The 15817-nt window shown below is 40.9% G+C and overlaps 1 protein-coding gene across 3 annotated transcripts in view; it reads left to right on the top strand.

The window, feature by feature from the left end:
• The window catches only part of KCNAB1 (potassium voltage-gated channel subfamily A regulatory beta subunit 1), a 383573-nt gene that overhangs the window by 316293 nt on the left and 51463 nt on the right, over positions 1–15817 (top strand). For all 3 annotated transcript variants that reach the window (XM_070509613.1, XM_070509614.1, XM_070509615.1), the window contains exons 7-8: positions 693–736; positions 10895–10981. In XM_070509613.1, the coding sequence (XP_070365714.1) occupies positions 693–736; positions 10895–10981 (131 nt within the window). The remainder of the gene's footprint in view (positions 1–692; positions 737–10894; positions 10982–15817) is intronic.

The raw sequence follows: 15817 nt of genomic DNA, 5'->3' as shown, positions 1-15817 counted from the left end.
GTACTAGTTATAAAAGGTGGAAAATCTCCAAAGGCAAATGGTAAACTACTATGTTTTAAAGAGACTGCCAATGGTATTCATGTTGAAGGAACGTTTCATCGATACTTTAAAACTCAAAGACCGTATTTCTTTCTAATGGCCCAGAGCTTGAGAATGGACCGGGAAGGCAAAAGATTTTTAAATCTTTTGGTTAAAGATTTGTCTTTTTAGGATGCTGATTTAAGGAAGACTTGGTTCATCACATTTTAAAAGAAAATCTTTCTTAAATTTCCTTTGAATGTCAAAAGGCACTTTCAAATATGCTTCCTTCCTAGGAAAGCTAATGCAATCAGCAGCCTCGGCCCATAAACTTATGGCAAGCCTTTTTTTTTTGGAACCAGTTAAGAACAAAGTGGGAAGGTTGAGCCATGTGTCGAATTACATAGGGACAGGGTGTGTGTGGCTGAGTTGTTATGAACGTGGTGTGATGACAGTCATGGTTAATTCGTCTCCTGGGGTCTCCAAAGAAAGGGGGCTCAGTGTGCTGCCCACCAGCCCTCTCCCCTCAGCCTGCAGCAGTGCAGAATTTGCCGAGAACAGGGTATAAAATTAGCAATTCAATCTAGAATGATTATTCCTCTGTACTTTTGAAACAGTGATTAAAGAAAAAAGCACACCCCCACTCAAAGTCATTTGCTTCTTTTTCTTGTTAGAGCTGAAACGGAAAGAGGGTTGTCAAGAAAACATATTATTGAAGGTGAGTACCGCTGCGCTGCTCCCATTTTATTTGCATTTGTGGGCTGCTGATTCAAGAAAGGTGTCAATCAAATAGGTTCAAAACACATTTGAGGCAAAAAAAATTCTCTATCAAAAGAACCACAATCAACCACGTTTCTTCCTGGGGTTAAGTGTGGGGAGTGTAGTGATATAGAAGGGAGGATGGGAACCCAAAAAGAAAGAAAAAGGGCAAATTTTCTAGAACTCTTCTCATTTACAGCTATGCTAACGTTAACAAAGCACTCCCATAAGACTTTTTAAGAGCTTTATTGAGATATAATTTATAAACCATACAAGTTTACCCATTCAGAGTGTACAAGTCATTGGTTCTGAGTATACTCACAGAGTTGTGCAATCATTCCCATAATTTAACTTGAAAACATTTTCATCATCCCCAAAAGAAATCTTGTACCACTAGTAGTCACTTCCCATCCCCTCCTTACCCTCTCCTGCAGCACCAGGCAACCGCTAATCTACTTCTGTCTCTACAGATTTGCCAATTCTAGATAGTTCCTATAAAGGAGATCACACACTATGTGATACTTTGTGACTGGCTTCTTTCACTTAGCATAATAATGTCCATCCACATTGTAAGACGTATCAGCGCTTCATTCCTTTTTATTGCCAAATAAAATTCCACTGTAAGCATGGATCACAGTTTGTTTATCCATTCATCAGCTGAAGTACACTTGAGTTCTTCTCACTTTTTGACTATTATGATTAATGTTGCTATGAACATTCGTATGCAAGTTTTTGTGTGGACATATGTTAACACTACTCCACTTTTTAAAAAACAGTATGTATGCATAGAAAACAACTTGTAGAAAATTACCACTGGGTAATTGATTCACAAGGCCATTGCTTTTTCATGGTACTCAGAACTTTGAATAGCTTAGAAATAAACAGGAAATAAAACAGCCAGCAAGAACCACTACATGGCGGAGCACTCCCGCTTTACTTCACTGTGAGGATTATGAGAACTGTACGGGATTTTTATTTATTTCTTGCTCGTCTACATATTATAAAATTTTATACTCATACCTTTTGCAATAAAGGAAAAATGATAAAAGGGCCTGCCATATATTTCCAACATCTTTACACTAGCTCCTGAATTATTTCATAAAAATTTAAGATTTTCATATCTTTAGATGAATGATTAATCAATGAGACAGATGATTTTCTCCTTTTTAAAACTAATTTCTTTTAGGAAATACCAAAGTCACCAAAGACATAAAATGTGCTGGTATAAAGAAAGACCCCCAGTTGTCTTCCCTCCTGTGTCTTTACTCCTCACACAGCACACTTCACTTCTGACACTTCTGCTCACCAAATGTACAAGTGTTTTTCTCCACACCAGGCAATTCTCCAGGACACCAGCTGAGCACCCTAAATTTGACTCAATTCTGACACTGTCTACCTGGCGATAGCACCGGATCCCACAGGTTGGAGGGCTCAGCCCCACAAGACTGTCCCCATCACTTCAGCTATCAGTATGAAGCAGTAGATCCCCAGGTTACCCACAACTTCTGTTTGACTTAACTACGAATCAGAGGTTCCCACCACCCCCTCCTTCGGTTCTGTTAATTTGCTAGAGTGGCTCACTCTAGCACTCAGGGAAATGCTGAGTTTACCAGTTTATTAAACGATATGATAAAGGTTACAGACGAACAGCCAGATGAAGAGATTCATAAGGCTAAGGTCTGGAAGGGTCCCCCGCACAGGAGCTTCTGTCCTCATGAAGTTGGGGTGCATGACCATCTCAGTATGTGGATGTGTTCACCCACCTGGGAGCTCTCCAAACCCCGCACTATTGAGATTTTTATGGAGGCTTCATCACATAGGTATGATCCATCATTAACTCCCTTTCCAGCCCTTTCTCCGTCTCTGGAGAATGGAGGGGGGACAGGGCTGAAATTTCCAAGCTTCTCATCATGGCTTGGTCTTTCCGGTAACAAGCCTCCCTCCATTAGCCCACCCAGAGGCACCTTATTAGAACTAAAGGCACTCCTGTCACCCAGGAACTTAACAGGGCTTCAGAAGCCCAGTGTCAAAACCGGGGTTAAAGACTAAATTTTAGAACAAAAGATGCTCCTAGTGCTATTGTCACTTAGGAAACTACAAAGGTTTCAGGAGTTCTGTGCCAGGAGCCAGGGGCAGAGACCAATATATGTGTTTTCTCTTATCTCATAGTATTCTAATCCCACCACTTTAAGAATAAAAATAGATAAAGAAGCAAGTCCTCCCTTCGCTCGCTTCCTCTCCTGACACAGTTTGCCGGTCTGGTGCATGCCCCCCTAACTTTCCCTGTGGGTGCAATAACTCATCAAGCTACCTCTACACACTTACTTATAAATCCAAAACCCGTATCACACCAATGGAATCAAGCTATATATATTAGCCCAAACTTTGTTTTTTTTTCTCAATTAAAATACGTTTTAGGGGCCGGCCCCGTGGCCAAGTGGTTAAGTTGGCACGCTCCACTTTGGTGGCCCAGGGTTTCACTGGTGCCAATCCTGGGCACGGACATGGCACCACTCATCAGGCCACATTGAGGCGGCGTCACACATGCCACAGCTAGAAGGACCCACAACTAAAATATACAACTATATACTGAGGGGATTTGGGGAGAAAAAAAGCAGAAAAAAAAAGAAGATTGGCAACAGTTGTTAGCTCAGGTGCCAATCTTTAAAAAAACAAAAATACATTTTAGACACACACACACGACTTATGGGATATTTCCAGGTTTTAGTATTATAAAGAATTATACAAATGATGATCCTTATGTAAATGTGTTAGAACCAGAAGTGGCATTGTTAGGTCAAAGAATAAGGCATATTTTAACACAATATTATTTTCTAAACAGAATATACCAATCTGATATTTAGGCTTCTTTTCGTAACTTTGTGCTTCTTTTTCTGGGAATTTACTCACATTCTTCAGCTATTTTTTTTCCTGAGTTGTTTATCTTGGTCTTCTTAATTTGCAGGAGCTCCTTGTATATTAATGACGTTCACTTTTTGTCGTGTTTTGCAAATATTTTCTCCCAGGCTGTCATTTCATTGTGAACTTTTTTTCTCCCCATGAACCTGATCTGAAAGATAATGTTGAATTTAGGACACTCATCCCAGTTTGGAAGCTGGTGATTTTTATCGACCTACTACTTGGAAATATCTTAGACTTGCCCTGGAAAAAAATAGTTCCAGTATTCAATCATTTAACTTAAAGTGGAAACTTTGTGTCTCATGGAAATAGGAAAGAATCAGAGAGGGCTCGAAGCCATGGGCTCGAAGCCATGTTAGAAACAGGTGAAAATGTATCAGACACCCATAATGGCTAGAAGGAAGTTTCTGTAGGATCACAGCCTAGTCTTAGGAAAATAGTTTTCCTGCTCTTCCTATTTTCCTCTTGTTTATCTATCCTAGAATCATTAGTAATTTTTAAAAATGCCAACATAGCTCGTTGTGCTGAAGGCTAATAGAGTGAAGGTTTATCTTTTCCTTATTGGATCACAGTTTTAAAGAGTGAATAGTGGCAATGATAATGGAAGTGAGGGGCTCTCAGCAGAAAGATACAAGTCAGCGAGGTGGACAAGATACTGCTTTCAGATTCATGTCCCAGAGCTCCCCTCTGTTCAAACCTGGGGAGTCCGTGTTTGATTATAAGGATCAGCAAGTGGGACTGATACAAATGAACAAAATAAAATTTCTCTCAGCAGAGGTTAAAAGAAAAAGGAGACCTTTGTAGCCAGATCTTGCAATATACACACACACATATATATATATACACTTTTAACAGTAATAATTATATAATTCAATTGTTTCCAAAGTCTCTGTATGACTTTAGTATTCATCATTAACTGATTTTTAATATATTTGTAGGAATTTGGGCTTTGAAATCAGACAGACCTTAGTTCAGGTTCCACCTCTGTGACTTTTCATAAGTTATTTCCCGTCACTCAGCCTCCATCTCAGCAACCACAAAATAGGCTGTAAATATTCCTCCCTCACCAGGTTACTCTACAGAGACTGAAACTAGGTAATTCACATTGAGCACAATGTCTCTCACATAATAAGCACTCAGTAAATGTCATTTTCATCGTTATTTTTTTTTTAAGATTGGCATCTGAGCTAACAACTGTCGCCAATCTTATTTTTTTTTTCTGCTTTTTCTCCCGGAATCTCCCCAATACATAGTTGTGTATTTCAGCTGTGGGTCCTTCTAGTTGTGGCACATGGGACGCTGCCTCAACGTGGCCTGATGAGCGGTGCCGTGTCCGTGCCCGGGATCCGCACCAGCGAAACCCTGGGCCGCCAAAGCAGAGCACGTGAACTTAACCACTTGGCCACGGGACCGGGTCCATCATCGTTACTCTTATTAATGCAACTGCTAGTCTTCATTCTTTGAGTGAGGACAGCCTTTCCCACGTAAGTGATGTTCTGAGGCTTCCATGAGTGACCATATTCCAGCACAAGAGAATGCTTCCAAATTCCTCACCCAGACAACAGTCCCCCAGGCCTTAGTGTCCCGTTGGACACTGTGAAGTCAAACCCAACCTGCCGCTCAAAGCTCTTCCCGTCCCTGCTCCAGCGTTTGCCCCCATGACTATGTCCTACCACGGAGTTTGTCAGTAAGAACTAACCCACATCGGCCTGTAGTACCAGCCTGAACAGACAGGGCAGCAGTGTGCTGCCTGGAAAGTTCTTGTGTTTCTTTTCTTTTCTTTTTAATCTAATTGATTTACAAAGTGGCTTGGAAATGGTTCACTCTGGCAATCAACAAAGAAATAGAAAATCTAAGAGAAAACAAATGGCGAAAGCATGCTACTATGCTTCTCACTGAATCTCCACGGCTTTAATATTTACCAGTGTATATGCATGATTTCAGAATTCTCTCTCTTTCTTAAATCAGTTTTATTCAAGCCTCACACAGCTTAATAGAAATATCTTAAATTCTCTCCCACTTTAAATAAGTCAGGAATTCTCTTAGGAGCTAACCTCTCTGGATGGATAAACCAGTTCAGTTGAAATTCAAGCTGACCCAGATTCAAATTTTATCACAAAATTTCAAACTTTTGAGATTGAAGAAGAATGGGGATCAATTATTATTATGTTGTTATTATTGGTGTTATTTTGCAGTTCACAATATCAGCCAAAGACAAGTGCTTATGAATGCAAGAGAGTCAGCTCAAAGGATATTTCCAAGATGGCTGAAATTAGAGAATTGAGTGAATTTTGCAGAAATGCAGAGACATGAGATTTCTAGACCCAAAAGAAAGTTTGAAGAGGTTTATAAATCATTATCCTTCGGTTTCATTGGTACTTGTTCTGTGATGAAGGTGACCTTATTCAACTTTGGAGATTCATATGCACATTTACCTTGAGCATTGCTGTTGAAGGATAGGACAAAAGTCCAATTCACGTAGCGTTCAGGCCCCTGGCGTGCTGGGCGACCTTGGCCACCTGAGTCAATTTACAGAGTGTAAAATGGGCTTGACTTGTGCATAAGGCAGTTTTGAAAAGAACTCATATGAAAGACCTTTTCAATGAGCCCAAACTCCTTTATTCACATCCAGTTAGAAAAAATGTTCTCCTTAGATTCTCGAGGAGGGGGTAGAAATTTCACTAACAGGTTTATTATATCTGTTTAGAATCCCAAGCTCCCTTTAGGCTCTGAACGTCTATTTATTCATTCAGCCATTCCACAAACATTCATTAAGCCCAAATTTGTGCTAATACTAAAATTTAGCGGCTCAAATTTCATTTTAACATGAAGGAATAGAAATAGTTTGGGAAGTCAAATTGTAAGAATAAGTAAATTGTTTGCATGCTTTTAGAGGCAAAAGCCACATCTGAGTCTATATTTGCCTTTCAGGTAAATGACAGTTTTGTCATGTGACTCAAAACAGAAACCCACTGTCACCGTTTTAGGAGTAGGCAAGGAAAATAATCTGAGAGAGCCCGGCTTGAACCTTTTTAATGAATGGCAAATGTTAAACCCTACTATCTAAACTTTGGAAAAAAAGATGTAAGATTTTCCAATTAAAGAGTAAATTTCTTAACAAAAGGATTCTTAACAAAGAGTTACTTTCTTAACCGCAGTCTCCTGCCTGGTGCCCCACGTTCCCGGTGAGCTGAAGTCGCCCACCCCCGGGAGCCAGGTTGCGTAGAGGGAGGGGCAGCCACGAGTATTGCTGACACAGTGCGGTCTTTACAAACAGGAGCAGGTGTGTCTGAAATCATAACTGAGAGGTCTGTTGAGAAGAAGCTGGAAAACTATACAGGGAAACAGTGTATATTATTTAAGGCAGCATTTTTTTCAGGCTAGATAGGACAGCAAACGTGCGGCAGGTGTGAAAGACGGTGGCACGGCGTGTGTGACTAGAACCCCTGCAGTATCTCCAAACTACTGCGCTCCCTTTGTACACAGTCACACCTGCGTGCTCAACACCTGGCCCACCCCCAGCCCCGCCAGGCTGCCTAATGCCCAACGCCGGCACACTCCTTAGACGCCTGTGATGCCTTCAGATGGCTTAAACCAAATTAAGGTTCACCTTATGAACAGTACAGTTCCTATTAAACTTCAGAACCTAAAAGGAAAATCAACTTAGATTTCTTTTTTACTCTAGGCACTGGAAAGCTATTTTCATTACACAATATGATTTATTATCCGTGGACTTTTGAGGAATTGCAGCTAAATTCTGGACAGCTCCTCAGGGGCAGGGAGCATTCTCCTGCTTCCGCATTCACTCCCTCAGACTCAGGTTAGTGCAGAGGGACAGGCTAAAGTCAAAAGCAGTGCGCTCACTGCACTGGAGCGCTCACCTCCTTAGGTGTGACTAGCTGACGGACGCCCCTCTGGAGCCAAAGTTAATGCATTTTTGCACATCAATTTAAACTTAAAACAATACCCGGCCCCAAGCCAGTGTTCAACAAACGTTTGCTAAGTGGAGATAGAACATGACTATTAGATTATTGGAGATAAACCCTAAATGGCTGTCAAGGAGACATTCGTTGAATGTGTCTTTATGTCGCTATGATGTGGCTATTTCTACAAGATTAAAGCATCCAAACAGGGAAAGACAGGACTATCTGACTTGGCTTGCAGTCACATGAAAGATCAAAGCAGAATAATTATCTAGCTCCATTTTGTCTTTGGACAGATGAGCAAACTAAGGCCTAAAGAGGCTAAGAGACATGGGCAAGGTCATTCAGGCCAGCCAAATGAGCGCCCTATATCCCAAACCCTGTGTGTGGACCTCTCCTCTAAATGCCAGGCTGGTCCACCCAGCTGCCAAGAGCTCCTTGTGGTTGACTGATGTGCCATTCAGACTCATCATGGCTCCCACCACCACCACCATCACCACCACCACCACCACCAATCTGCCTTTCCCTTGACTTCCCATCTTACTAACAGTCACTTCACTTCTAAGGCCAAAACTCTGAGTCATCCTTTATTCCTCTACCTCCACACTCTATATGCCGCACACCAGCAAGTCCTCTTGTTTCTACTTACACAACCTGTCCCAAATTTGAACAGTTCTCACAAACTTGGTCCAAGCTTGATCTGCTGGGGTAAGCTCCTCAGGGGTCTCCCAGCTTTCACTCCTGCCCCTACAGGTCGTTCTCGACAGGCAGAGTGATCCATTCAAAATAGAAATCTGATAATATCATTTCCGCTGCATGACTCCCATTTCATTACCTCCTAGCCCCCCAGCAATGTTTTCCCATCTCACGTAGAGTAAAATCCAAAATTCATCCCATGGATTATAAGACTTTATGTGATGAAGATTTTCAAAGTAAGTGGATAGTGTCTCTGGGCACAATCTCCTCCTACTCCGCTTCAGTTGGAGTTGACCAGGTGGGTCTCTGATATGACGCCACACATCATTTCTTATATTCTCACATGAATAAACTTGAATCTCAGCCTAAATTATCCAGAGAAAAAGCTTTTGAGAGAAGAATTGAGAGGTGAGGAATGACTGAATACAATGAGACCCACGTTTGCATCAAGTCCTTGCCGATAGATGCTCTCAGTCTGCACTGTTTGCTCCTTGGGGATAAATGCCGAGGCCGTGCATCTTCATATCGCCAGGGCGCGGCAGTTGCAGGATCAGCACCTGCTCGTGGCATGGAAGAGCAAATGACTTTAGTCGCGACTGATCACACAGCATGACGACAGGGCTGCATGAGTGTAGCTTCTTCTCCTAGTTACTCTCAACCCGTGTGAGCTATTTAGAAGAGACACAGAGTAGGGGGCTCATGATCAGAAAGGAGGACACTTGTTTCCAGTGCCAGACATGGGCCAGAACTGTCATTAAATGCCTCCCTCCAAAACCAGGAGGTCCCGTGAAAATCTTTGGTGTTTCGTCTGTGGCACCTCTCATTCTGAGCCTTTCCAGATGTGAATACACTGCTGTAATTACCAAATTTCTATAGACTACTGCCCTTACAAAGTGCTTGACAACTGGTTTCATTTGCCCTCTGGAACAGTGATTCTGAAGGTAGTAAGTACTGTTATCTCCACTGCGGATTAGAGAACTACGGTCAGATAACCCCAGGGGGGGCATACCACATGCTAGAGGACAGATTTCCAACCGTTCACACCTCGTGCTCCCCTGTTATTTGTGTGCTTGCTTATCTTGTCCTCCCCTTACCTCCTCCCTACAGACAATTCTTCCAAACACTGGCTCATATCATAGTGCTTTTTAAGGTCAATTTAACTTCAAGCTGCCCCTTGAGATAGTTGGTAATCCCCCCGCCTGAAAGTCACCACAGGTCTTCAAGACAGGCAGTGGAGCTTACGCCACCTGTCTGCCCTCCTCTCTTCATCAATGCTTCTTGGAACAAGCTACCGTCACGGACAATTCCTTCTCAACGAATGAAAAATATTTGTTGTCAGAAAAGTAATTGTGGCTGGCCGATAAACCAGCTTGAAAAATCAAATTTAAATGAGCCAAATTTAAATTTTTAAGAGCCTCATTTAACATGCAATTAACTTTATGCCTATAGTAAAAAGAGAAAAACCTCCAGTCTTCCTGAGGAGTTAAACAGGCTGATAAGGAAATACTGCGCCTCACGAAAATGAGAGAAAATGGTGCTTGAGCACTCTCATCCTTTTGGGTTGCATAATATTATACACAATGCATTCTATTTCAGGGAAGTATTAATTTTACTGAAATTTAAATAATTTTTTCTGGGTATTCATAGGAATGTGACCAAATGATTAGGGCGGAAACACAGATTTTGTGTTCCAGATTTTTGTTAAGCTCTCACTCTCTCCTTTATATTACCCTCTTAAGTCTCTATGGGTTGTAGTGTTTTTGTTTCTTCCCCAAAGAATGGAGAATAATGGTAGAGCTCAGTGTATTTAAGGTTCTTCAAACTTTGTTCCAATTAGTAAAATGTTGAGCAAACCTTCACTTACGAATCTTTTAAATCTTATTAAAACCCGTGTGCACATTAAGGAGGGTCAGCAGTCATCTGTTTCTGATTTACACCATTTTCATGTTTTTGATGTGCAATAAATATGCCCACCCCAATATAAGCCCATTAAGTAATTCAAACGTGACATTAAGTTGCATCTTTCAAGAAGAAAGAAGTTAAACTCTCAGGCTGCTTTTTATTCTAAACTTTGCTTCTGGATACTGCCACACAGGAGTCACCATGAAAGTCATGACTAAGTGTGTATTTCCCAGTGGGGTGAGAGTACTAACATCACTGAGAAAGTCCTAAGATTTTTCTTTGTTGGGGACAAAGTCAGCCTTTGATATATTTTTCAAAGGTTCTAGGGACCAATTAATACATCACTATATTCAATGTCTTTTTGAAACTAACCCAGTGCATTTTTTTAAGTAAATTCTTTTTTTCTAAAGATATTAATATTTATATATTTAAAACGTTTACTTTGTATTGAGGTAACATTGGCTTATAATATTCCATAATTTTCAGGTGTACATCCTTATATTTCAGTTTCTGTGTGGACTGCATCATGTTCACCACCCAAGACTACCACCCATCGCCAGACATATGTGCCCTATTACCGCTTCCAGAAAGTAGATTCTTGAAGGAAACTAAACGTCAACTATTTCTAATAGTGCTCATGTTGGGACTTTTTGGGTTTTTCCTGCTTCTGTCCCCAGGCCTGAAGGGCTCCCTCCAGAGGCTGCAGCTCGAGTATGTGGATGTAGTCTTTGCAAACCGCCCGGACAGTAACACCCCCATGGAAGGTGAGTGACGGAATTTAATAAAAGACTCTGCAGTTATTGATCCTAGCTCGACAGCCTGTTCCACTCCCCATAGGAAATGAAAGATACTCAGACTGATTTTATTTAATATGAAAAATAAAAAGCATTCTAGTCCGTGTCCTTCAGCCTCAGTATTCATGCTCAAAGCTCTGCATCCTGCATCTCCATTAACTTTTGAGCAGGTGCAGGCACTGGGACCCCACTCCTGCCGGTTACAGCGCTCGCTCCTTCTAGGTTCATTTCACTTCTGTGATTTCATCAACTAAAACAATAAAACTAATTGGAAGGGGAGTTTATAACCCAGCCGTCATTATTTTGGAGTAAGTCTTCCGAGGGTCTTCCTATTTTATAATGACTCCAGGTCTGATTAGTTTCCAAATGGTGGTAACAAGTGCTAAGCGCAACAAGAGCAGAGGTTTTACAGGAGCGACTGCTTCAAAGTGAGACTTTTTGTTGCAATCTGGTTTTTGATTCTCAAGGAGCTACAACATCTCATCCCCTTTCTGTTGGAACTGTTTGAAGACAATAGATTAAGCACGTCCTGAGGAAACTTTCAGAGTGTTCCTAAAACCAGATTTTCTTCAATTTGTTCTTATTTTATGAAACCTACCTAAAATGATTGGGAAAGAAGATAGTTTGAGGGGACAAATTAAAAAGAATGTTCTAGCTAATTGAGGTTTACAATCATATGGATTATCACCTGAGGTGAATGAGAATGAAGATATGTGGGAAAAAGAGGGAAAAAGACTATTCTGGTTATGTAAGGCTTATGATATGACATGGATTTACAAATTTTCAAAGAATTAGAATAATTGACATGAAATTACACTGTAGGTAGATATTTCCTTGTTGATTCAAAGGTAGTTCAGGATCTTGTAATAAGTCAGATTCTATAAAGGTTTATTCTTGCTATAGGGTTATAGAAGCTATAAATGATTGAAGTTAAATGTGAATTTTTCTGTCGGTTGCATTTCTGACCGAAAAAAATGACATGGAAATTGTTTTCCATGACAGTTATCTTCTTCTATAAAATATATGTTATATATCTAATTTTCTCCTAGAGTTGTCTGCTTTCTTGCTTCTGAGCAAGTTAGGAGATTATTATAAAGCAATACAATATCAGTGTTGGAAATTCATAATAAGAAATTATCCATAGAAATGATATAAACATGCGTATTTTTATCAAAGAATAGACATTTGATAAAGCAAATCATCATTTCATTAGTGTAAGAAGTGCTTATTACAAAGGTAAAGTGATGTCGCACTATTCTCAATAATGTATCAAACAGAGCACTAAAGCTATCCAGTGGGCTGAAGCATCAAATGACACACCATTCAGTGGGGGCTGAGAATGTCAGGAATTGCCTCCCATTTTCAGAGCCTGGTGACTGTCTTCCTCCTTGTGGAAGTGCCCTTTGCAATTACACATGTACAGGATAGAAGGACATCTGGCATTTTAAAAAAAATTTTTGCCCATTTTGCCCATCCTACCCCTATCTTTAATTTTAGGCATATAATGTAGGAGTCTCTCAAACAGAAAACATTATAATTTGCATTATATATGTATAGAAGGAGGAAATTCTCAGTTAGGAGCCAAACTACATGATACTGATAGGATAATGGTGTCTGTTGTATAAACACTGATTATGTGTTGAAATTTATTAGAAAGGAGCTTCAAAGTTTTTAAAAAAAAAAAGATCGTTGCCCAATAGAATTTGTAACTGTAGTATTGTCCTGCCTCTGCTGGAATCAGAGCATTTACATTTTCCCTGAGCTTCCTATAGAGAATTCCACAAAGCACACGAGTCCCTGTCCAAGTTCAGAAGGCTAGTGAAGGCTATCAGACAAGAGGGATTTGCGCCACTGATGGACCGGGCATTTTATAGCTCTGCGGCAATCAACCGCCTTGGGCTGGAAGGCAGGCTGCTCCGCCCACCCCTCCAAGGGGAGATCCACCCGGAGCCGGCCCATCAGGCTCTCAGCCTACTCCTCTGGGAGGACTTATCAGGGACATACCACAGGCAATTCCTCACGTGAGACTTGTTCCAGATTGAAATAGTTTCTCTGTGACTTCTCCCTGGCTTCCAGAAAATGTGTGTCCTCAAACCCGGTATACTCATTTGTTGCAAGGTGGGCCGATGGAAATGCCAGTTTGATCCCAGTCTCTGGAAACTCATTCTCTACATGAAGTCTTTCCTTCTTTACTCTAACAGTGGAAAGCACTGACCTGGGCAATAGAGAGAAGAAGTAGGAAAGAAGAAGAAAACAAAGACTAGACAGGGATTGCCAGGTGGCCTTGGGTGCATTTTGCTCCTCTAAAAGTTGAAAAAATGGTGTCTAAGCTATTTCTAGCCCTGGTGGTCTAGTGGTTAAGTTTCGGCGCGCTCTCTGCCACAGCCCGGATTCGTTTCCTGGTCAGAGAACCACACCACCCCTCTGTGGGTTGTCACACTGTGGTGGCCGCATGTCGCCGTGATGCTGAAAGCTCTACCACCGGTGTTTCAAATCCCAGCAGGGTCACCCATGGTGGACAGGTTTCAGCAGAGCTTCCAGACAGAGACAGATTAGGAAGAAGAGCCTGGCCACCCGCTTCCTAAAAGATTGGCCATAAAAACTCTGTTAACAGCAGTGGAGCGTTGTCTGATGTAGTGCAGAGAAGGTGAGAGGAGGGTGCAGAAAGATCGGGCAGGCCCCCCTCCGCTGTGCACAGGGTCGCTAGGAGTTGGAGCTGACTCAACGGCATGAACAACAAAACTGCTTCTGGAATCCATCTTGTTATTAACATTCATTTTTTCAATGATTTATTAATTCATTTGTGTGTGTGTGTGTGTGAGTAAAAGTTGTACATGTACAATGAGGTCCACCTTAGGAGGGCTATTGTGTTCCTAAAAACAACACAGAAAATAAATGTTATGTATAATCGAAGTTACCCTTGAAAATCCTGCAGTAATTCTTTGTTAATCAATGTTACTCTATAGTTTTTAATTAATTCTTCAGTTTCTTCTCCAAATATAGTGACAAACCATCACTAGATACTTGCCTAGCCACTCTTTTCTTTTTTTTTTTTTTTTTTTTGTAATGGCCAGAAAATCTTTAACATCATGCACTTACTTTTCTTATTTCAGTAACTCAACAGTGGCAATTTTAGGCTCAATTGCATCCATTTCTGTCTGATATAAGTGATGCAATCGGGTTGCCAAGTGCACACTGCTGAATTTGCATATATTAAATCTACATGTGCTGGCACTGTGCTGGATGTGTGTGCCTGGGTATCTCATAATAGACCCTTAGCATCTGTAGATCATTTTTATTGGTTTCAACCATTTTCTGTCAATTCCATGGAGCCACAACACATGCAAACTTATCATTTTGCTGAGGCATCTATTTTAAACCCTGGAGACCTAATGAGAGAGCCCTGTCCCGGTTTCTAAAACACATTTTAAACAACTTGGATTTAAGTTTATTAAAATGCCAACTCCATTTATTTGATTTGCACTATGAAAGGATGTTAATTGGGAACATTTCTAAAATAAACCAAGATGAGTTTCATCTAGTTTCTACATATCATATAGCAACCAGTTGAGCCAGAAAAAGATTAGCAGTAGCATCTTCTTCATACAATATTGGCATCGTATATCCCATTAATTGTTACCTTCCTTTTTTCCTTAGAAAACCAATAGACAAAAAGTGAGTCCTCTCAAAAGAATGGCTACTAATTCTAAATGTGAGTCAGTGGAGAAGGGGGGAGAGACTTCGTTTGCAATGTGCAGCCCCGTGGAATACAGTGAGCTGTTTCACAGCTACCGGAAGACGTTCCTGACAACAGAGGGGAGCTTGTGTACTTTTTCCTCCGTCCTTCTTGTTTATTTTTTCTGGTTCACCTAGTAGCAAGTCATTTTTCTTTCACAGCATCTGCCATGCCATCTGTCTCTGTTATAATATCTGGCATTGGTGGAATGTTTTCCAATCTCAGAAAAAATCAGCCCCACATCTTATTTCTCCTTTCTTATGCTGCTGTGTTCTTCTCAGTAGAGTCATGACAGTTCCTTGGGCTCTCTGATACTCATATTCTTAATTCTTTCATTGCCATAAATCCCACCATGTATTACAAAATCTTCTCTTAAGCTCATTAGACAAGAGACGGTTCATTCCAACATGAGCCACGCTGGATGGGGACAGACACAGAGCAGTTGTGTGCCTGAGGATCTGCACTAGGAGCTTTTGGGGTTTGGTTTTCTGTGTCCCCAGTGCCAGGCTAGTTTCCCCACCCCTACTCTTCTGAGTGCTCCAGGGAGGAAGCGACGGAGCACGACTGTGGGCGTCAAAGGCGGCCATGAATGAACCCCTTGCGAATACCAGAAAAGAGAAGGGACCCATTTTAATTTATATAGCTTTTTTAAATGAAAGAAGAAAGCCTGCTAATTTGTTGATCTGAGAATATGATGACTTTTAAATTTAACTAATTTTAATTTAAAAAGCACTTGGAATTGAGCCTTCTAACTTTTAGTTAAAGCTTTTGGCCAAAACTAGTTAATCTCGCAGACTCCCTGAGTCATTATTATTCCCAACCTAATTACAGCTCAAATTATTTATTTTTTTCCTGCTAGCAGGTCAATGCAGACATTAAACAACCCAGATATCACATTTTCAAGTAAGAGAGACAAGATCAAAGTTAGCTTCACTTAATTCCTGTAAGAGCATCATGTCAAACAATCCATTTCATAAGTCTTTACTTCTTTCTAAGCATCTTTTTAGTGCGATCTTATGCAAGCAGGAACCTATGGGTAGTCAGGAACCTAGGACATCCAGCGACAGCTC

Source organism: Equus asinus, chromosome 5 (genome assembly GCF_041296235.1).
Source record: "Equus asinus isolate D_3611 breed Donkey chromosome 5, EquAss-T2T_v2, whole genome shotgun sequence".
NCBI lineage: Eukaryota > Metazoa > Chordata > Mammalia > Perissodactyla > Equidae > Equus > Equus asinus.
This window is presented reverse-complemented; position numbering and strand designations above follow the sequence as displayed.